The sequence below is a fragment of the Denticeps clupeoides genome, chromosome 3 (assembly GCF_900700375.1).
Source record: "Denticeps clupeoides chromosome 3, fDenClu1.1, whole genome shotgun sequence".
Taxonomy (NCBI): Eukaryota; Metazoa; Chordata; class Actinopteri; order Clupeiformes; family Denticipitidae; genus Denticeps; species Denticeps clupeoides.
Genome location: NC_041709.1, coordinates 26,872,539 through 26,896,416, shown reverse-complemented (window position 1 = coordinate 26,896,416; position 23,878 = coordinate 26,872,539). Strand labels below are relative to the sequence as shown.

The following is a 23,878-nucleotide window of genomic DNA, read 5'->3' as shown; positions in this document are numbered from 1 at the left end:
TATGAATGAACACATGTGGAGTTATGTACTTAACCAAAAAAAGGTGAAATAACTGAAAACATGTTTTATATTCTAGTTTCTTCAAAATGGCCACTCTTTGCTCGCCACTATTTATTTTATTAAAGAACGTATTTTATGAATTTCCCGAATCCTTTTCATGGCAATTGTAGTGGACATTGATGTTAGTAATGTTCAACAGGGAAACTTTAAAAAGATAATTCACCATAAATTTATATAACAGATGCGGGGGGGACATCGACTAGCGTAAGCCCCATTAGCAGCGTTAGCAACTTGGGGAATCTCGGTTCTAGTTTGGGAATGCCGGTGAAGTCCAAACGATCTGTTCCTCGGGTTGAAGCATCTGCTCCCCTCGGTATTTTTAGGATTCTGGCTTCCAGCAGTGCAATTCTCTGAAGGTCAGACAGCATGAGGCGTTTCCTCTCTTACTGCAAAAGCGTTCTGTAATTTGACGCAATATAAATAAAAAAAATAAAGCTTCAAAAAACATGATGAAGCTGGTAAATATCATAACCAAACACTTATTATGAAGAATCACATATTAATCGTGTCAAATCCTATATGTTCAGATTCAGTGTGACTTTATGACCGCGACGTCATATCCGGTCGAAAGAAAAACCTGGGACCTGTACGAGTTGGCCAAGCTGGAGATGGACGCGGTTTCAGTGGTGTTGCTAGGGTGAAATTGGATCATATGCCCTGTCTATCTCTTGATCAACTCCGGTCGCAGGCGATTAGCTGCATCCTCCTTGGCGCCGAAAGGCAGAAGACGTAATGGAGGTGAAACCGAGCCGAACGCAGCTCTTTGGTGGCTGGTGACGTCAGCTCTGTGTCCTGTCTGCTGGTGCTGCTGGTTTTCTAAGTCAGGCACGATCGGCTGGGTGTCCTTGATGGTGCGGACGAGTCGCCCTTCACCGCTGCAGCCACCAGGGGGCGATGGAACACAGGCAGAGGACTCCTTAAACGCGGATCTCTGCTGTGTCCGTTGTTATTGTTGGGCCTCCATGAAGAAAACTGTGTCCAATCAATCTTCCAGCCATGACGAACAAATCACTATCAATGAGGACTGATGCTGATGATGGAACAAGGAAATCTTTTTCACAGTCAAAATGCTGCATAACACTTGCCTCTTTATACATTTGCATAGTTTATTGCACATACACTGAAAAAAATAATAAAGGTTGTGCTCCAGGTTCATACTCCATTAAAGGTACACTGATGACATGGCCACATCCAGTCATCTTATTATTCTTACCAATGTGAAATTGGAAGCCATTTTTCACTTTGTACATCGCGGATGACAGCATCTCACCCCACTTCCAATCGCAGCATCACCTGTTATGATTCACAATTATAGACACTAATGACATTGGGAAGTATAAGGTCATGCTTTTACATCTACACTTCAAAGGTAAAGCCCACTGTATAAAATATGGCTTATAAAAAGAGATCAACAAGGCATCATGTTCATGTTCATCTTCTGTCACATCTAGTGAGATGCAGAGTTGTGGCTTTTCCATTTTGCTGCAAAGGTTCCTTAGTGAACATGCAGCATGATAGCTGTGGGTCCACCACATTTCTACAACCTAATAAAAAAAGTGAGTGTCATTGTGATACAATAATATTTCCACATATTTATGTACGTTTGAAAGTGCACATGCTGCAGACAGAAAGATGAGCAGCCTGGAATGGATGTAGCCACGGATTAGGGCTTCAATCGGGCCCTAAAGGTTAGACCCGAGCCTGACAAGAACAGCTTTTTGAAAGCCCAAACTCAACATTTTTGAAACGGCATTTTTATGATCAACGTTTTTTCCATACCTCAAACTTTGCTTTCGTGAGAAGATAGCGTTCGTTTCACTTCCTCAGCAACCATTTTTGTGCTAATGTATTAACACTCTGACATCTTGCTATGAGGGCAGTGGTGGCGTAGTGGTTAAGGAAGCGGCCCCATAATCAGAAGGTGTGTGTGTGTGTGTGTTGTTACTCACACTGTAGTCTTGAACATGAAGTGTAAGTATTTGTAGGGGTATCAACTATCCATACCAACTACATCTCACCTTTGGCATTTTTGAAAACGGCATAAATGTATGTACTAGGTCTGCACGATATTTAAAAAAAATATTGTTATTGCGATATTAGTATACATGATATCTATATCGCAAATAGTTGCGATAAATTAATAAATGATACATTTCTGCTGTGTCCGAATTCTCATACTATTGCGACAGGCCATCACCGCGAGATCAGGAAAGGAGATATCGCCTCCATCATGAGAGTTTCGGAATAACGCTTTATATTGAACGGAAGCTAATAGGTGGCGCCAACAGCCAATACCTACTCCTCCGGCTTCTCCTCCAGCCCTACACCACTACGTCCCACGCTACATTAAATCCCCATAACACACACATCCCAAACCCCAACAGAACACATTTACCCGTAACACTACATACCAATTTATTTAAAGCCTATACACAGGAATAGAGAGAAAAGCCAAGAACCAGGCTTCAGAGACACCGTCTGGCCCAATAGAAACCGGGGAGAGAAAGGCCCAGAAACTGCTGGCTTTTGACACCTCTTGCTTGGTGGATTGAGCGAGACATGATGTTTCAGATGTGCTCAATTGGATTCTGGGGAACGGGTGGACCAGTCCGTAAGCACAACCCCCCACCTCTGGATGTTGGGCCCTCATATAACCCTCATGGAGTCTGTTTCTGACCGTTTAAACAGATACATGAACATTTGTGCTCTTTCTGTTCCTCCTTGCACAAAGCTGGAGGTAGTGGTCCTTCTGCTGTGTTGTTGCCTTCCTACGTTCTCCTTCACATCTCCTGATGTACTGGCCTGTCTCCTGGTAGCGCCTCCATGCTCTGGACACTACGCTGACAGACACAAACCTTCTTGCCACAGCTCGCATTGGTGTTCCATCCTGGATGAGCTGCACTACCTAAGCCACTAGTGTGGGTTGTAGACTCCATCTCAAGCTACCACTAGAGTGAAAGCACCACCAGCATTCAAAAGTGACCAAAACATCAGCCAGAAAGCAACTGAGAAGTGGCCTGTGGTCACCACCTGCAGAACCACGCCTTTATTGGGGATGTCTTGCTGATTGCCTTTAATTTCCACCTGTTGTCTATTCAATTTGCACAATTTAAGCAGTTGGTTTAAGATAATCAAAATCCGAAGTGCGCATGGCAGTGTATTTTTCAAAATTAGACTACCTGTGGGAAACAGACCAACTTATTTTAACTGTATGTGTTGATTATTTAAAAAAGATTCTGCATTTTCCTACATCCCTGGTGTGCTGCAGTATCTTCACCTGACCAGATTTTTGAAAAAGATGGTGGCAGCAACCATTAATGGGTTGAATAATTTTGTTACACAATAATTAGCCTCTCTCTCTCTATGTAGAGCCTGATCCGCCTGGTGGCGCTGTAGAAGCTGCGGGAAGAGTCGCTACAGGGACGAGGGATGGGAACGAGCTGGCATCAGCTATGCAGTGACTGAAGCGCGTGTGTCAGGACTGCCCCGAACACCAGGGGGCGCTCACCATTGCCGCGTCCCTGGAAAACAACAGAACCACTGGCATGAATGAGGGGAATTCAGTCATGTCAGTTTACATGGGTCAGTGCCAAGGTGCCACTGAGGTGCCACTGATAAAAGCACCATCCCCACACACTGCTCTCCGGACGACAGAGAGCCTCATGATATAATGCCAGTAACCGGGCCCAGGTCGCATTTGCACTTGGATCACATTGAGCCTACCTTCCAAAAGTTAGGCTTGTAGACTGGTGAATGGAACATTGGAGGAAATATCATACTTTATCAGAATAGTGCACATATACCTACCCACATGTACACTGACATCATGTACAGTTTTTACCTTTATTCGGTGGAATGACAAAACGATAGACGCGACGCATGCGCATCATGCGTCATTCTGACCGCTAAACACCTGTAAGTCACCACCGCCCTACGCTCACCTGTCGCATTTGTCGACGTGACGGCAGCTGACAGGTGTCCCAGTTTCTCCGGTGGCGCGCGTAAAAGTTCCACCTCTGGGGGGCTCCGGGGCGCGTGGGAGGGTCTCTCCTGTGCGCGCGCCCCGTCGGCCAGACACGCGGACCGCCGAACAGGACCGGACCGAAAAATCGCGCCGCGCCGAAAAACCACCGATACCACAATCATGCATCTGGCGACGAAATGTCCGAATGAGGGAGTTTTTTAAAACCGCGGAGGAAAACACGAGACGTTTTCTCCAGGAACGAAATGACGTGGACATGAGGATTTCCTAGAAACCAGCGCTGCTGCTTTATGCATCTGTCGGTGAAATACTGTCACCGTTCGGGCTTCTCAAGCATACCTTCTTGGTGACGCTTCTCGGAGACATCGGAATGCAGCGGTTTTGGTCTGGAGAATTTGTGGACATTGATGAAGTTCGAACCGAAGGGCTGAGACGTGCCCCTCTTCCATTCCGCAAGGTGGGTTCCTCGCGGTCACAACTTATGCATTGCACGTAATGGCATCACATCGTCGTTAACCTGCATGCCATTCCCCGTGGAAAATGCAAAAGTTCCAGCGCGTTAATGAATTTCGTTGGATTGGCGAAATTTGCTATGCCATGTGTGGGCTTCACGCCTACACGCTCCTGCTGAAGGTTGCTGGTGCGAGCCGCAGGCATGACAACGTCGAGCAGGTCTCTCCACACTCCTCAGCAATGTTCCAGCCTTTAATATGCACAGGTCCTTCAGATGTTGTACGTATCTCCACCACCGCATCTCCACCATCCATCTCAAATACATATTTCCAGTAATATATACTCTGCAAACTCAGGAGAATCTCACTGGGATTGGCTCCTCTGTGTTTTTATAGGCAAGACTCGTTACAAAAATGTATATAAATCTGTGAATTTGGAATAAGTGTGAATGCAAATAAAGAGGAACTGCTTGGACCTGGAACTGCTGAATAGTAAATATAGAGATGATAGAGATTATATATCCCTGGAAATGATACCCCTCTGGCACCCTCTATGTAAAGAAAAGACTTAAGAGAATTGGAACCCAAAATGGCAAAAAACAGGAACTGTGTGAACCTCATGAGCCAAATCATGAACTTCACCCGAGTCTGAGTCCATAGGGTGATCGAGGAGAGATCGGATCAGACAATACACTTTTTGATTAGAATCCTGGTTCCTATGTTTAAAAAATTATATATTTTTATTTTTAAAAGGTAGACCTGCTGTTACAGCTCACTCAGAAGCATTACATGAGCAAGCTGTTGGACATGTTCCACATGGCTCAAAAACACCATGGCCAATGCAGGGAACATCTGCTGAAGCCAACATTTTACCGTGAGATAGGACTAGACTAGAGCAGGGTTGGACGAAGCGCTTCTTCTGCAGCCAACCAAACTACCGACCTTCTCTCCATGCCTGTCCATCATGGTCCAGCGCAGGTTGTCAGATTCGTTCTCCCTCAGTTACAACTTAATTTGGCCTGCATATTGCCACTGATGTACAGTAGTGTCGTGTTGTTCAAATCGGATCTGCATTTAGCCTTCCAGATAATCATTCTGATTCATTCAAAATCCATCTACTGGGAAAGTGGTCAAGAGAATTTGACCTGTTGAATGGATTTTGACTATGGCGTCAGCAGGGCTTCCCACAAATAGATTTCTTTTTTTTTTTTTCTCTTGTGCAATGCATTGATTCAGTTGGCTTTCTGAGAAAAGCATGCAGACCTGTCTATAACAGCCCCTTACACTACATATATGGATTCGAAACATGAGCAAACAAGTTATTTACCCAAGAATAACTCATTTGTTCCTATGATTTACGGAATTCGGAATTTGTTGATGTTGCCATTTGTCATTGCTTTGTGCTCCTTAGTGACATTTCAAAGGACATTTGACATAAATACATTCGAAGTGTATATACAAAATGGTTTGCATTTGTATGTATGAAATACACACATAACGTCACTGTCACGATCCCGTCTGGCAGTCTGGTTACTCTGGGTCTGGAGTTTCATGTTGGTCCTGTGCTGTTATATTTGTATAAAACTGCCTTGTTCATGTCTGTTGTTACGTAATGTTCCCCTGTCCTGTTCACACTGTATTAAACCCCTGTTTTGCGTCGTTGTGCGTATGCGCCCTTCTTCCTCACCATGTCTAGCCATCATTCAAGATCTCCTTCCATGTCATACCAGCATGACAGTCATATATTTTTATTTATTTATTTGTGAAGTGATTGTCACATGTGATACACAGCAGCACAGCACACGATGCACACAGTGAAATTTGTCCTCTGCATTCCTAACCCATCACCCTGAGTGAGAAGTGGGCAGCCATGACAAGCGCCCGGGGAGCAGTGTGTGGGGACGGTGCTTTGCTCAGTGGCACCTCAGTGGCACCTTGGCGGATCGGGAATCGAACCGGCAACCTTCTGATTACAGGGCCGCTTCCTTAACCGCTAGGCCACCACTGCCCCAAGCCATAACATAGCATAACATAATGATTACTCACATAAAATCCATTAGACCCCTGAAGGTATGCTTTAATATAATAGTAGCTCCTTCCTCAGATGCTCAAGTGGATTGAGGTCTGGAGAATTTGGAAGCTAAAGGGAACTGTAGGTGCTTTTGGAAGTCAACACGGGTCAGCATTCACACCCTAGTGGCCTTAATGTGTCTATGCAGACCCATACCCGTACATTAAGTGTAATGCACTGCATTTCTACCTGAACCGGATTTCAGCCATTAGAAAAGCAAGTAAAATTAAGTAAAAAGAACTAATAAGTGTAAATTTGGTAAATTCAACAAAAACTGTTAAAATGGTCATCAAACAAGCATTGTTTTGTTGATTTTACTTAAATGTTTCAGTACAAAGTTATAGGGAGTCATTTTTAAGCCATTCTGTTAGAGGGTTGTAGGGTGGCGGAGCTTCCCAGAATTCCCATGGCGATGCTACACCGTTTAAAATCGAGAAAAACGGGTTATTCTGATAGTGATGGTGTGTGCTGGAGTATAAAGGGACACTTTTGTCTGTTAGTAGATCATCGTCTGTGGAGTTTTAAGTCGGTTAGCCTACATCTAGCAGTTTCTTTTAGTGGCCTGCTGTTTCTTTTAGTGGCCTGCTTGTGCTATGCATTGGTTATGACGTCTCTGCATGAGTGTACATCTTGAAAAGACACATCATGTTCGAATCAAGTTTATCATGGTGGTTATTTGCTGCAAGCATCAGCTGTTACGATTACTGAGACAAGCATGAAATACAAAACAATTGTGTAAGCTCTAAGTAATTATAGCAAAATCACAATTTGATATTATACCAAGTTTTTTAAGATGCACCGGGACCTTTAAGTTTTGTTGGAGCTGCTGTGTTTAATGTGCTTGGTCAATTTATGGTTTAACTTAAACTCAATCTGTGTTTCTAAAAAAAAAAAACGGTTTACTCCAAAATTAGTATGCATAATGTTGACATAACTGCAGGTTTATTACAGTGTAGTGTCTTGCTAGTCATTTTGAAGCTGTGACTAACTGGAAAGTCTGTTAATGAGTCTATTTACTTCCATCCCAACATCTCTCACATGCAACCTGGAACTGCAGGTGAAGCTGCGTTTAGTGCCATAGGGTAACACAACGAACAGGGTACAGCGTGACAAAAAAAAGAAAAGGAACGTATTTTTCAGTTCTCACATGATCTTCTGCATAGACTGAGGTACGCTGACGGTGCAGGCCTGTTAAATCGTGCTACATTTTCGCCTTCAGCTGCTGTACATGTCTCGCCATACAGTGTGAGGAGGACGCAGGTGCAGGAAAATTACAGCTTGAATAATGAATAAAATGGCGGCACAATGCCAGGAAGTAGGCAAAGTTAATCCTCAGGCAGGGATAGGCTCCAAGGCATAGAAAGACATCCAACCAAGGACGAACAAAATAAAGTCTTATAACTCATTATATACACTTATATATTAACATTGAATACAACATTGTGTCTTTTCTTTGAAACTTTTTCTTTGAAACTTTCAAGCTGAAGAGTTGCTGAAGGTTGTGTGTGTGGTTGGCAAGTGAGATTGAGGAGTTGTGGACCTGATCCAGCAAGTTCTTGATCTACCACCTGATTTATTACCTGAATGCCACAACCCAAACCCATCCCAGGATCCTGGCTGAGGGTTTATATTAATATGGAGCATCTTATATTTGAATGATGTGTGAATGCACACCAGCCTCATTAATAAATAAAAAATCCAGCAATTAGGAACGACATTGTGACATCCAGGTGACACTGACTATTTTAACCGGTCACATAACAATCACCTACCTTAATTAATACTTAATTGATTAATTGGAATCAACCAATGGTTGGCCTGAAAGGCCCTGCTTTGGTGGCACTGAAAAATTCACTGGATTTACTTAATTGACTAACGGACATTGTTTCCACATAATTCTTTTGATTTAAGATCTCCTAATTCCCTTGCATTATTTCAAGCCATATTAAGTTAGTTCGGCTAAGTTGATCAAACGTAATTTGCTACTGAATCCATATTAAACATGTTATTCTTCCACAAATAATTTTTTAACTGTTTTTTTTTAAATGCATTTTATTAGAAATGTTAAAATAGGAATTTTATTTTATCTGATTTATTTAAGTTAATTTAAAAAGGGAACATTTCCTTTTTTTCAATAGCAGTGGGGTTTATAATGCTTCTTTTTGTCCTTGTTCTCTGCTTTTCCCTCTGACTGTGGGTGTTACACCAACTTAAACCAGTACATTATGTAATGTACTGAGTGTGTGAGAGAGAATTTGTGTATGTTCTTCCCTGTGTGTACATGGTGGCTGTCAGTATGTGGGCAGAGAGAAAAGATGTTTCAGAGCTTATTATAGGTTGGATGCGGCAGCCTTCGTCAGGGATATATTTACTTTGGCAGTATGTGTTATGCCTCGTTTGACATACTGTTTATGTCTTTTTTTTCTACAAAATAGGAAAACATCCTTAAACCACACTTGAGCTGAGGGCTGCCGTTTATGATCAATTTCACTCTGGTTTCACTACAGCCCTAGAAACAAATTATGCAAATATATGTTCGTGTATACACGGACACTTAGAAAGGCCACATTACAAAGGGTATTACAAATTTCACTCACTTACTTTTCATAACTGAATCCATATCAGGATACAGGGCACACATACACCATCTACTCACACACTCTAACATACGGACAATTCAGAGACACTAACTTACCTAGTGTGCGAACCTTTGGACGCCGGGAGGAAACCAGAGAACCCAGAGGAAACCTTTGATAACGTGATGAGCATACAAACTCTGCAAACATGAGGTCTTAGTAGGGATTCAAACTCACAGCCGTGCAGATCTGAGCCCAGATTGCTAAATGTTGTGTTGTGATATTAAATATATTTCATTCAAATGCATGCACAATTTGAAGTGAAGAGCGATAAGTGGATTCATAAAATGGATTTGCTGATCTGTAATCAGTGCAGTTTGAGTCATTACCTCTCCAACATTATAAATATTCAGTGTTCCTCCAGGCAGAGAAGTGCTTGAACAACATATGCACAGTTTGCAGAAGGTAAGGATATATTTTGTGAAGAGATTTAAAATAAATGAGCATATAAATAATCAATTGCACTTTTGTAAAAAACGTTTTGTAAAACTTGTAAAACTAGTCAGTAAAAAGATTCACAGTGAAAAGATTCAGTTAAAAGATTCACAGTGTTTTATTACAGTGTTTTATTGTAGCTTACCAGTGAACAGCAATTACATTTTGACTGAGTTGATGTAATAAACTAGGGCAGCAACAACGAATCGATAAAAATCGATTGAATCGATAAAAATCGATTACTAAAAGAGTTTCCTAATCGATTCGTTATGTCGCGCGACGCGGAGACGTTTGAACACACTCAGTCTCTTTCGCGCACAGATGCTAGCAGAGTTTGGCGTCTCATAGACAGCGCGGAGCAAAAAAAAAAAAAAAAAACAGGAGGTAGAGGAAATATACATGGCGGAGGCAGAGAAATCTGTTCGAAAATATGCAAAAGCGACATGGCACGGCATGGGAGCACCACGGCAATGATCCTGCACCTGAAACGCGTGTTTGATGAGGAGGAAGGGGGTTCAGCAGCAGGGTAAGTCACTACAGAATCCTACTTTAGTTCCGCTGTGATGTGAGGAACGTAATGTCCCTGGTGCTGGTGTTTAACTCGCCGCGGAGGAGAACTAGACGGGGACTTACAGCGCCACCTACAGGTGTGGAGGGGGGATGAAACAGCGTTCAGACTGTTCGCTGCGTCTCCGTGTGGACGACGGAATGTGGTAGTAGCCTAGTGGGTAACACACTCGCCTATTGTGTCCCTGAGCAAGACACTTAACCCTAAGTTGTTCCAGGGGGACTGTCCCTGTAACTACTGATTGTAAGTCGCTCTGGATAAGGGCGTCTGATAAATGCTGTAAATGTAAATGTTTACCCGTCATCCAGCTTGACAGGCATGACAAGTTAGCGTTAGCTCGTTAATAACAGTAGTAAAGCAGGGGTGCTATAGTTACTTTGCATTAAAAGACTAAAGTCATGTTTTTATTCACTAGCCTTTTTTGGACGATTCATTTTTCAATCTGTTGTCATGTATAGCTACACTGCAAAAAAAGCTTTTCATACCTAGTAATTTTGTCTCGTTTCCAGTCCAAATATCTAAAAAAATCTTAAATAAAGATTACTAGATAAGAAAAATGGCATGAGAAAATTAAGTGATGCTTAAAACTTCTGTTTGAGATTATATCTCATTAAGATTAGTTTTCTTACCCCATTGGCAGATAATTTTGCTTGTTTTAAACAAACAATCACTTAATTTTCTGATTTGTATTGTTCTTTATTTTTTTTTAGAAATTATTTATCGTTCTGGCAGCTCAGGTGGCACTTTATTTTAAAAAAAGTCTATTTGGCACATGTAAAGCATACATGTGTATGTTTTTTGTGTTAGTCAATTTTTATTTTATTTTATTATTATTATAACAGCTCAAGGACCAACATGTTTGTGCACTTTCTAAAGATTTTGGTTCTGTTTTTGAATAAAGGGTTGGAAATGAATGCTTTTCTTGTTTTTTGTTTTTTTATTTGATTCTACGATTAATAAAAAATAATCAACATATTAATCAATTAATAAAATAATCGTTAGTTGCAGCCCTATATTAAACGTTCATCAGACAAACACACACACACACACCGTCATGTGTCAGGGTCGGATGGGGAAGGAGGTGCAGCAGCGGGACATTTTCAAGTGAAGGACCTTTATTATAATACAAAACAAGGAGGCACGAGGACCAAAAAGGAAACAAATTTCCTTTTCCCCATGGGGTCACTCATCCATTCCAGAAATGTTTTTTGATTCAAAGATTGCTTTGTCATTTTATCCCGGCCATCTGCTAAACCACCAGAAGTATCCTGAATACGAATTAATGTGTCACGTCTACAGACTTACGGGGGAAGGAAGCGCAGAGGTCTGACATGTTGGGAAGGGGTTTTATTAATAAACAATAAATAACTACAAATAAACAATGGCGCGGTGGCCAAGAATGGGAAATAAAGAGAAATCAACTAAAACAAATCCGCAGGCGTGTGGCAATTGCCATAACTGAAAATACACAAATACACAACCGTGCACTAATGTTCACGAAAATGCCTTTATGCACCGTCAGGATTGGCCACCAGTGATGAGCACAGCTGCAGTCAATCCTGACAGAGCCCCCCCTCCAAGGGCTACGTCCTCGGAGCCCAAGCAGTGCCATCAGTGGAGGCGGCGTGGTGGAGGGCGGCAGCCACAGGGCTCCTGCCCTGCTGTATCCTCCCTTTGGAGGACCCGGTCCCTCGGGCTGGCTCCCCGGCATGGTCCCGCATGGCGGCCCTGGACCCTCGGCCTGGCTCCCCGGCGTGGTCCCGCATGGCGGCCCCGGACCCTCGGCCTGGCTCCCCGGCGTGGTCCCGCATGGCGGCTCCGGACCCTCGGCCTGGCTCCCCGGCGTGGTCCCGTATGGCGGCTCCGGACCCTCGTACCTGCACACAATAATCAGGGCCGATCCATCCTGTCTCCACACGTCCCCTCTGACACGTCTTGTGTCACCCCCTGCACCGCGCAGGGAGATTGTCCCGGAGCCTCCGGCAACTGTTCCAGGCACCCCAGGCTGATGCCTTCTCGGCACGTGCAGCCCCTCTCACTGCACGCCCCTGGTGCCAAGGGGGGGGCATTGCCAGACCACACAGGCCCGTGCCTGGCCCGCCCTCCTCACCGGCTACCGGAGGACCCAGCTATGTCGCTTCCCCACCTACCCTGCCCTCAGGAGGAGCCCCCAACCCAAACTGCACCCCCCCCCAAAAATTCTTTGGGGGAGCACCCCCCCGGCTGGACTTAGGGGTACCTTGGGGCTTGTCCACCTCGTCTTGGACCAGTGCAGTCAGGTTAGGAACTCCCTCCCTGGGGTTCGGCTCCGCTGCTGGGTCGCCATCTGATGGACACAAAGAGGGGAAGTGGGGGCGACATATGGACACAATTGCCTCGCACACACACACAGACAGAGACAGACAGAAGAGAGGGTCGTCTGGCTCCCTCTCTGGGGTCTCCGGGACCTCCTCAGGGGGCACAGCCAGGATCTCGGGAGGTGCGACCTTCTCGTCGCCCGCCAGTGCTGGGTGTTCTTGCCCCGGATCCTGACTGGCGCTGGATGTGGTGGAGGGGCAGAGTTCGATCCCTGGCTCAGGCTGTGGCCGATCAAACTCCGCCCTCAGGCTCTGCTGGAAGTCCCGAAAACTCCTGTCTCTTCCTGCTGCCAGAGGGCTGCGCTCCAGCCCCATGCTGACCCAAGCAGACATGCGAGGATGGTGGTAGGTGTGTGGCGTGGAGGGGGGTCGACGTCTTCTCCAGCAGGTGTGGGCGCTGGTGCTGCGCTGCCATTTCACTGGGGAACGTCCGGGCACAGGGAAGGCTGGTCGGCGACTGGAGCAGGAATGGAGGATTCCCTGCGAGGCAGTCCCGGCAGCGTAGTTGCTGGCTGGCGACCTCCCGTCACCCTCTTCCACCAGCTTTCCTCACACTGCTGGGAGGGACGTGGGTCTCCACGGACCTCGTGACGATCCTGGATGGGCGTAATGGGCGGAGCAATCCCAGCACCGACCGCCCAAACGGCGTCATCCTGGTCGTCGTCCGTGTCAACCTCATACCCCCGGAAGTCACGTTAGTCTTCACGGACGCCGCGACGATCTTGGACGCGCACGCTGGGCGGAGCCATCCCGGCAACGACCACCCACCGAAAATCCACGTCATCATCGCTTTCGTCATACGTGTCCTCCCACCGATGACTCTGAGGGTCGTACACCCTGCGGACATCCTGGACCCATGGCGTGATCATCTCCCATGGGCAGTACTCTGGCCATTCGGGCTGGAGCCTGCCCACCTCCTCGCTGGAGGAACGCCGCCGTTGTCGCCGCTTACACCCCGGGAAGTGACGTGGATCCCCACGGACCTCGCGACGATCGTGGACGGCCTCGATGGGCGGAGCCCAACACGCGTCTCCCGAGCTCTCGTCATCGTCGTCGTCCGTGTCGTCCCAGTCCACGGGGAGCCTGGCCAGCAGAGCGCAGAGTTCCTGGCTCGACATGCCGAAGATCGTGGGGTCCGCGTCCTCTGCGCTCGCTGCCCACGTCACTTCCTCGCTGCTGCCCACGCCATCGTCTTCGCTCCACCCCCTCACCCGGCAATGTTGCCGCTTCCGGGTTTCGCCGATTCTCCCGGGGGTGACGTCATCACGCGGCGCCGCGCGTCATGGCTTATCGGGGAGAAAACACTCTACCAGAATGGGCGGCGCGTCTCTCCCCCGGCGCCCGCGCTCGTCGCACCGGGCTGCGTCCTTCTCAACGTTACTTCTCCTCTGCTTTTTACCTCTGCGCTTTTGGGTGGACGGACGGCATTCTGTCACGTCTACGGACTTACGGGGGAAGGAAGCGCAGTCTGACATGTTGGAAATGCACTAACGTTCACGAAAATGCCGTCCCTTCCGAAGGGGCGGAAATGTCAGGCCTTTATGCGCCGTCAGGATGTGTCACATGGTTTTTGTCAATGAAAAATCATTTTATTATATTTTATTTCTTGTAAACCATATTAAGTCTCATTTTTATTCATCAACAATATTATATGATATATTTTGTTATAGTTATCATCACATGACCAGCATTTATGTCTTGTCTTCATTACTTCATAAGTTTAGTTGACGAATACAACAGTAAACATGAACATTAAATTACTAGTTACTAGTGAGGGTGCTAGTGAAAAATCCACTTCCACTATCGGTATTTCCCTTCTACCTGAAGGGAACAGGTGATTAGGACGCCATGATGTGAATGCAGATTATTCTAAAAACATGACTGGACATGATTTTCATGTCCTAAAAAAAGTACACATCCGAAGAAAAGAGGACGTCTGGTCACCCTACAGTCAGTTTTGGGAAGGTTACTTTTAAAATGTACGTGACGTGAAATTTGGTGACGTTTGGAACATGTTGAAAATTTAGCATGTTAGCAGGCTAATGCTAGCATGCTACCATAAAAAATGCAAACAGGGCATTAAATTTGGTGGCGAACCATAAATCTCACCGAGCCAAGCCATACGTCATAGCCATATCAGCGGCAATTTCGAAAAAACAGTTTTTTTTTCACAGTTTTCTACATTTGGTCCCAGATTGTGGGTGACTCAAAGGCCCTACCAAAACAAAAATATGTCGGCCTTCGGCCTGACCTCTCCATTTTCTCTATGCATTTTAAGTTCTTAGTGTGATGGCCATTTTTTTGCCTTTCTCCTAATTTTCAGATGTCAGATTGTAAATCTCAACTTCTGGGTCACTAGCTTTGACGGCTACCCTAATTAGTGGATCTCCTCTAAACAACAGTAAACCCTAATTTTTAAACTTTTAATTCAATTTCTGGCCAGTCTGTAGGACCAACTGAAGCCAACAATATATCAGATATCGTTGTTTCTGTGCATTTCACGGTCTCAGAGTGGCAGCCTTGAATGTAACACATGTTCTTCTTTGCCTTTTTCCCAGTTTTCCAGGTTTTCTGGGTTTTCCCCAACCCCCTTCGACCTCGCCTCGACTTCTGAGTTGCTAGCTTCAACGGGTACCCTCAGAGAGCCAAAAACGTATTCCCAACACAATAGTAAATGCTCTGTCATACTGACAGGCCCAAATAATGTGTAATTGTAAGGCTAAATCTGCTTATTACTTTGCAGGACAGTTAGTCCTGTTGCAAATCCAGTTTAAAGTTCTGTGTACTGCACTATGCATCCTGATTTAATGCAGTTCCAGTTTACACCAAGGCAGTACTTATTTGGATGGCTAGGGCAAAACTAGCTACAGCAGAGAATCTGGGCTGTTAATGCCAGAGACAGGGGAGACGTGGCACTTTAAAGGTCTGGCGAGTCACGTGGCCCTGTTTTACTCTCAGCTTACTCACTTACTCACTATTCATAACCGCTTAGTCATGTTACTCAGGGTTATGGCACTTGGAGCCCATCCTGGTACACTGGGCGCAGGGTGGGAACTCGCCCAGGGCGAGGCACCCTAACCCACTACAGGGCACACGCACACACACACAGTCACCCTCCCATTCAAACCTACTCATGCCGCATTCACCATAACAGAATAACAGAACAGTCATAATAGAAATATCATGACTGAATTTGCATGCATGATCCAGAATCTAGATAACACATACACTTATAATAGCTTATAATATAATAGCTTATAATACCTATGAACATTCCTCATTTTCCTAATTGCATACATGTATTGACCAGTGATTTCAGTTGTATAACAACTGACTCCTGACTTCACCTGGGAAAAGTTCATTCTGTCCCTGCACTTGAAATATATACATCAACTTTTGTCATCTAAAGCAACATATTGGGATCAGAAGAACTTCGGATGGCCCATATCATGGTCATTGTTACAATATATGGTTTGGTTTCTCCTGTTACTGTCTCTCTTGATCTTCTAACTTCCTAAATGGAAGGAACTTTTTAAAATTTCCCAGCATTAACAGTAACCTGCCTTCATGGCAATTTCTTCAGCAGCTGTGATAGGGCTTATTTCCCAAATGCTCTGCAAACCATGAGGTAGTATGTGGGAGAAGTTTGCTGTACTAATGTTCTGGAAAACGTTGGATCTTTCATTTCATGAGGCTTACAATATTTCCCTTGTGGAGAGGTTTGTTGTACAGGCAGGCCAGTCCATCCGCTTGGAATTCATGCTGTTGTAATACATTTGGGATGTGTTTTAACCTCGCCTTGCTGAAATATGGAAGACCATAGGAACGTATGTTGCTACAATCTTTCATGTAAATTGCCAGATTTGCGGGTACCTGGCCTGCAACATTATCATAACTTTAACTGTTTAACCATAACATAACATAACATAACATAACAACCTTTCAGGTAATGACACTCATTTTTGGCCATATTAAAAGCACACTCTATCTCACTTGCTTTCTTCTTTTACAACAGGCCATCCAGCAGATATGAAAACTGAAGAAGAGGGTTCCGCACTTGCAGGAAGGACATTGGGCCCTTGTGAAACACATTACTGTCCTAACCTAACAGGGGAGATGCCAGTGAAAGAGGAGGCGCCAGAAGAAGAAGATATGGCAGAACAGGAAGTGGAGGAGGATGATCTCAGCAGTGACCTGAGTGCCCTTGTGGTGCCGTATCCCGAGTTGGTCCCCATAGTGTTCTTCTGCCTCAAACAAACCACCTTCCCCCGAAGCTGGTGCATCTACATGGTCTCCAGTCCATATCCTTGAAGAGCTATATATAAAATGGCCTCTGCGGCCCACGAGCACTAGAATGGGATGTGTCAGTACATGAGTACACTTTTCATTACATAAGCTTGGGCACCATCTGCATGATAAACCGTGGTACGTAAGTGTCCGAAACACAAGAAGCGTCTCTGTTGAAACATATGTACATACAGTATGGCACATACCATCAACTTGTCAAGTGTGGGATCCTGTTTGTCGACTTCTAAAATGAGTCACTTGTTTCCATAGCTTATAATTTAGCATGATTTTATAAACATTTATATTGCCATTGCGGGGGAAAGACAGGCAAATGTGTGGAATAAAGGAGCCTTTTTTTCATTTTAATGAGATCAGAGTATGCTCTTGCAGCCAAGCGATGAGTGCAGCAGTCTAGAAGGTTGGCAACAAGCAAACATGACACATGGACCACATGGCAACAGTCACGTGAGCGGTAGGGGGAAAAGAAGACGGGAGCATGACAGAGAACTGACAACAGGCTTTTGGGAGACATAGATTCAAGTTGCGTAGAAGAAACTTTTTTTTTTATTCGCCAATGTACTAAATGCCTGTTCCATGAATTAATATCATACTGTACACCAGTCATATCTGTTATGTTTCACTTGGGAAGGCGTGTGTGACAAGTGTGGTGAATTTACAGTGCCTGCTCCTCCAAAAGTCAGCCGCTTGGGATTATTATTAAATTTGCAGACAACACCACACTAATTGGAGCTACTTCAAGACGAGTCAGCCCACAGACAAAATGAGATCCAGCCTGTTTCTTGGTGCAGACACAAGACTGTGGAGATGATCATTAATATCTCAGCCTCTCCCTTTTATCATGAATAGATCCCAGGAGTCCTTCATATTTCACACCATTTCCATCCTCAGTTAAGACCAGCTTCACCAGCTGGAAGATATTTTATTTGAAAGTGTGTACTTGTGGCACTTTTTTTCAGTTTCTTCAGTGTCTCTTTATCTCAGCTGTCTCACCGCGGACTGGTCCGTTCTTATGTAGAATAGTGGGGCTACGGACAAGACAGAATGGTGGCAGTGGTGGCCTAGCGGTTAAGGAAGAGGCCCTGTAATCAGAAGGTTGCTGGTTCGAATCCTGATCCGCCGAGGTGCCACTGAGGTGAAACTGAGCCCATCCTGGAACACTGAGCGATCCCCGGGCTCCTCCAATAAAAGGCTTCACATTGTCATAGACAGAAGAGGCCATGATCTCGCTGCAAATTGTCAAAACTCAAGCGTGAAAGCTTCACTCGAGCTGGGAGCGATTGAAGTGAATGCACTTGTGGAAAAAGAAAGACAAGAGAAGGAAATAAGCATGTGTGCCATTCCACTTCTCAGCTTCACACCAGAGAGCTGTGTTGTCATTTTATAGCCTGCTACTGTCTTGAGAAAGCCATTCTAATTGTTTGCCTGTCTACTTGCCAGATGTTGTCACATCTGCTTAGGTGCAGATTTAGGGAAATTAGCAGGTTGATAAGTGGCTGAATCTGTAAAAATGAAGCAAGTTTAAAGTATGTAAAACTGGAAAAGAGTATCCATGTGCCACCACCTCTTAGTCACTGTATTGTTACTGTATTTAATGCATTTTTCTTAACTCTGTGTGATACTTGGTTTGAGCGTGTCAGCATGATGGTGATTCTGCTGAACTGTGTGACTCTGGGCATGTACCAGCCCTGTGAGAACATTGATTGCTCCTCCGACCGCTGCCAGATTCTGCAGGTGAGTGAATAATTTATCTCTCTGTATTTTGTGTTTCTTATCCATTCTAAAATTTATATGAAACTAGATAAAAAGTGTAAAAATGTGAACAGTCTCATGAGGGTTCTGGATGACGGTTCATTCAAATGCTTTTTTTTTGGTTCTATTGTTTTGGTTCATTTTACCATCTCTCTGGTAGCATACAGAGAGACAAAATGGCGAGGCACATGTAAAAAAAAAATAATATTGATTTTCACATCAATATTTTAAGTTGATTTTGTAAATTACCATCAAACATATTTTTATTAATGCTTAGAAGCTCAGTACCCTTCAGCAAGCCAAGTTGAGTCTTTGATGTAAAATAAACTAAACAAAAAAGGAATAAACAAACAAATATGAATACTTCTCATTGGCTTCCAATAAATGTTGAAATGGAACATCTGAGAATAGACTCATGTGACCAGCTGAAGGACCCTCATCTTAAAACTGATAATGGATTTATGCCCCAGTCCCACTTGTTAAATTATGATCTAAATTAAATATATGGACAGCTTTTTTTATAATACATCCCAGACAGGTGCAGATAGCTTGTGCTAAGGAGCTTTATTCCACTTCAAATTGGGAATCTGTGATATGTTTATTTATATTTCTACTGTGTTTCTTAATCACTCAGTTTGATAGCTTGTCCCTGATAATATATATTTTTTCACACAAGGATTATCATTTAGTAATTAATTCTGTCCTTTCTCACTACAGGCTTTTGATGCCTTTATTTATATATTCTTTGCTGTGGAGATGGTGGTGAAGATGGTCGCACTGGGGATCTTTGGCCACCGTTGTTACCTGGGTGACACCTGGAACAGACTAGATTTCTTCATAGTCATGGCAGGGTAAGATCTGGAAGTTTTCACCAATATTAAATTCTTCTATTCACTTACTCATCAGATGATGATCTGAATCACATCAAATCATGGTCCTAAAAGTTGGAGATTTGATTGGTGCTGATTACTGTTAGTTCTCTGTTCTGTTGCAGATCGGCATTATGGTGGTTTCAGTGCTCAAATTGGGCCAGTGCACACTGGCTTTTTGGTCTTGACAGTATCACCACTTTTTCTTGTGTGTCACCACTTCTCACAAGTTGCCGGTATTTTGCCAAGAATCCCCTGATGGCATCGACCTTCCTACTTAATTACTGAATGACTGGGACGGCAGTCACCAGACAAAATCTACATTCTTTTTAAAATGGTCAAAATCAGTTCTTTCTGTTTTAGTTCTACTCAAAAAAGGTAAAAATTGTTTTAAATTGATTATTTAAGATAAAGAATTATGAAGCTGAAAGGAGAACAAGCGTCTAAATATAAAGCAATGGATATAAAAAAGACAGAACTCTTGCTCAGATGGGGTTATGTAGGTTGTGGTTAGACAACGATTGTCCACAAAAGAAATAATTTATACTGACAGGGACAAGTACAAACAATTGGGACAACCAGCACAGGCAAAAGTCTAGCTCTGTCAGTCATGCTGTCATATCTGGAGCTCCAGCATTATGAGGCACAACAGCAAGGCTGTCTTCAGAAACATCTGGATACATCTTCATCTGCTTTTCTGCACCATGCTTCCATTTATCCATTGCCTCTAAATGGGTTAGTTTCACAGCCCATTGCCACAATATGCCAGACAACAGCAGACGCTTTTGTGCTAATTAAATAGTGTTCACCGTTCTATCTGCTTGTTCACCGTTCTATCTGCAAAGTTGACCAGCTCTGCTGTTTCATTCACACATTGAATGACTCATTATTATCCAATATTTTCCAATTATTATCCAATATTTTGATCTCTTCCAGTCATTATAAAGCACTATTCTCTGTTGTGAAACAATCTGGTGAAATATTTATTCATTCCACATTTTCAACCATGTTTTCCAGGTGCTTTGCATTTCTTTACGGTAGTTTTAAAGCTCTGTTACACTGTACTTGTTTTATTCTTGTCATATCTTCATCTTTCAAGCTAAAAACACTGTTCATCACAGAGAGTGCATTCTGGTTGGTGGTAGAAGAACTGAAAACACACTGTTGGCAGCAAGGAAAAGCTGAAAAGTAAATGACAAAACGGTTATTACATCCTTGGTGCCCCAAATGAATCATTAAAAATGTATTAAACCCAAAACCCAGTGACATAAACTGAACAGTAAACAAAACAGATTATACAATAGTATATCTATTAAGCAATAGTATTCTATTCACTAAATACGAAGCATAACAGGCTGAATGGCAGAGATTGCAAAATATTAATGGGTAATGATTTGGACTATGAGAGGTGAACTGAATCCACCAGAAAACACTGTGCTACCGCTAACGCAATTAGAGTGAACAATTACTTATTGTATGTAAGTTAAGTTTTATTAATTGAAAATATTAATTGTATTGGAGACCAAGACCAAGATGCTCTGAACATGTGGACTTGGCAGTCAAGTTACTCAGATCTTTGCGCTTTCATCCATGGATGGCCTTCATTTGTAGATTTTTCTGATTGTTGTTGTAGGGTCAATTGAACCCAAATGTGTGGTTGTGAATTCATTTATGAATTGATTCATAAGCACGTGATTTTCTTAGTAAATAATTAATATTTCTGTGTTTGAATCGCTATGAAAGTTACATTGTAATTTTCAATAATAAAATTCTCAAATTAAATAATCAAATTTCGTCTGATCTTTATCAGTGTAGGGACCCTAGTTTTTAATATAGAATTTCAACAATATTTCTCAGACTGCGGCACAGTAGCGACTTACCAGCCAATAAAAAAGAAAAGGGCCTAGACAATAACATTATTGTATCCACCAATGAAAAAGGTGGTTTAGTGGAATATCACTCTTACCTGTCTTGAAAACTTCAGAGCCGTCCTGTCACGCTTGCGTGCTGACGGGGGAGGGAAGCGCAGAAGCAGGACATGCTGGGAAGGGGTTTTATTAATAAATAAACAATAAACAAATACAAATAAACAATGGAGCAGTGGCCACGAACGGGAAATAACGGGGAATCAACATAAACTAGCCCGCAGGCGTGTGCCGATTGCCAGAACTCAAAAATACACACATTCACATGCGTGCACTAAGGTCCACTAAAATGTCGTCCCTTCTGAAGGGGCGGAAATGTCCGGCTTTTATGCGCCGTCAGGATTGGCCACCGGTGATGTGCCCAGCTGAAGTCAATCCTGACAGAGCCCCCCCCTCCAAGGGCTATGTCCTCAGAGCCCAAGCAATACCATCAGTGGAGGCGGCGGGGTGGACAGCGGCAACCACAGGGCTCCTGCTCTGCTCTATCCTCCCCTTGGAGGACCCGGTCCCGGCGTGGTCAGGCGTGGCAGCCCCGGACCCTCGGGCTGGCTCCCCGGCGTGGTCCCTCATGGCAGCCCCGGACCCTCAGCCTGGCTCCCTGGCATGGTCCCGCGGACCCGCGGACCTGCACACAAAAATCAGGGCCAATCCATCCGGGTACGTGCGGGCCCTGTCTCCGCACGTCCCCTCTGACGCGTCTTGCAATTTTCCCTGCACCGCGCAGGGAGGTGGCCCCGGAGCCTCCGGCGACCGTTCCAGGCACCCCAGGCTGGTGCCTTCTGGGACCATGCAGCCCCTCTCGCTCTCAGCCCCTCTCACGGACCTGGTGCCAAGGGGGGGGGGGGGGGGGGGGGGGGGGGGGGGGGGCATTGCCAGACCATCCAGCTAGCCCCTTCTGCGTCCATTGGGACAAGCAGGCCCTCTTCCTGCCTGTCCCAGCTGGGTCCTCATGCCTACCAGGGGGCTCTATGGCGCTCCACCCCTCTGGAGGCGGACGCAGGCCCATGCCTGGCCCGCCCTCCTCACCCTGCTCCATCGCTTCCCCACCTACCCTCCCCTCAGGAGGAGCCCCCAATCTGAACTGCACCCCCCATATAAAATTATTTGGGGGAGCACTCCCCCCCTTGGGGCTCGTCCACCTCATCTTGGACCAGTGCAGTCAGGTTAGGAACTCCCTCCCTGGGGTTCGGCTCCGCTGCTGGGTCCCCATCTGGTCGACACAAAGAGGGGAAGTGGGGGCGACATACGGACACAAATACTATGCACACACACACACAGAGACAAACAGAAGAGAGACCTCTTCAGGGGGCACAGCCAGGATCTCGAGAGGTGCGACCTTCTCGTTGCCTGCCAGTGCTGAGTCTTCTTGCCCTGGATCCTGACTGGCACTGGATGTGGTGGAGGGGCAGAGTTTGATCCCTGGCTCAGGCTCTGGCCAATCAAACTCCGCCCTCAGTCTCTGCAGGAAGTCCTGAAAACTCCTTCTGTCTGTCTCTCCCTGCTGCCAGAGGGTTGCACCCCAGCCCCATGCTGACCCAGTCAGACACGCGAGGATGGTGCTGATCTCATCAGTGTCTGCTGCCCCACTGAAGGGTCCCGGGACCATTGGGCTGTCCCACACGGGGCTGGGCTCGTTGGTGGAGATGGTGATGGGCGTGTGGCGTGGGGGGTGGTGGACGTCTTCTCCAGCATGCGGGGGCGCTGGTGAGGCGCTGACGTTCAGCTGGGGAACATCCGGGCAGAGGGAAGCCGGGTCGTCGACTGGAGCTGGGAAGGCATCTTCCCTGCGAGGCAGTTCCGGCAGTGCAGTTGCTGGCTGTCGACCTCCTGTCACACTTTTCCACCAGCTTACCCCCGCATCGCTGTCTTCCTCCTCGCTGTTGTTGCGCCTCTGGGAGTGACGTGGATCTCCACGGACCTCGCGACGATCCTGGATGGGCACGATGGGCGGAGCCATCCCTGCACCGACCGCCCAATCGGCGTCATCCTCGTCGTAGTCCGTGTCAACCTTGTACCCTCGGAAGTCACGTGGGTCTTTGTGGATGTTGCGACAATCTCGGACGCGCGCGCTGGGTGGAGCCATCCTGGCCCCGACCGCCCAACAAAAATCCCTGTAATTATAGCTTATATCATCCGTGTCCTCCCACCGGTGACTCCGAGGGTCATCCACCCTGCTGGCATTCTGGACCCAGGGTGCGATCAACTCCCATGGGCAGTACTCTGGCCATTCGGGCTGGAGCCTGCCCACCGGTGATGAGCCCAGCTGCAGTCAATCCTGACACCTCCATCTAATCAGCCTTCAATAAGATCAATATTTTTTGTTATTCTTTCTAAGTATTTTAAATTGGAATTGGTTCATTCAAATAAAAGACATTAAGTCTAAGCCTCCAAATGAGTTAAGCCGGCCCTGCTTACGGTGGACATGTTTGCAGCATCTCACCGGCAATGGCAGACTGTTCATTTATG

The 23,878-nt window shown here is 45.3% G+C and overlaps 1 protein-coding gene and 1 long non-coding RNA gene across 5 annotated transcripts in view; one reads left to right on the top strand and one right to left on the bottom strand.

Annotated features, from left to right (window-relative positions):
• Positions 1-1,052: 1,052 nt before the first annotated feature.
• Positions 1,053-4,413, bottom strand: LOC114786791 (uncharacterized). Its single transcript, XR_003749249.1, has 3 exons — positions 4,382-4,413; positions 1,274-1,353; positions 1,053-1,090 (listed from the first exon to the last, which is right to left on the bottom strand). It is a non-coding gene; the product is annotated as an uncharacterized LOC114786791 (long non-coding RNA).
• The window catches only part of LOC114786789 (voltage-dependent T-type calcium channel subunit alpha-1I-like), a 57,926-nt gene continuing 38,033 nt past the window's right edge, over positions 3,986-23,878 (top strand). For 3 of the 4 annotated variants that reach the window (XM_028974245.1, XM_028974244.1, XM_028974246.1), the window contains exons 1-4: positions 3,986-4,499; positions 16,577-16,862; positions 18,489-18,600; positions 19,336-19,469. In XM_028974245.1, the coding sequence (XP_028830078.1) occupies positions 16,591-16,862; positions 18,489-18,600; positions 19,336-19,469 (518 nt within the window). In that variant the 5' untranslated portion in view covers positions 3,986-4,499; positions 16,577-16,590. Of the gene's footprint in view, positions 4,500-16,576; positions 16,863-18,488; positions 18,601-19,335; positions 19,470-20,598; positions 20,676-23,878 lie in introns of those variants that run through there. The other variant, XM_028974247.1, reaches the window with a different exon arrangement.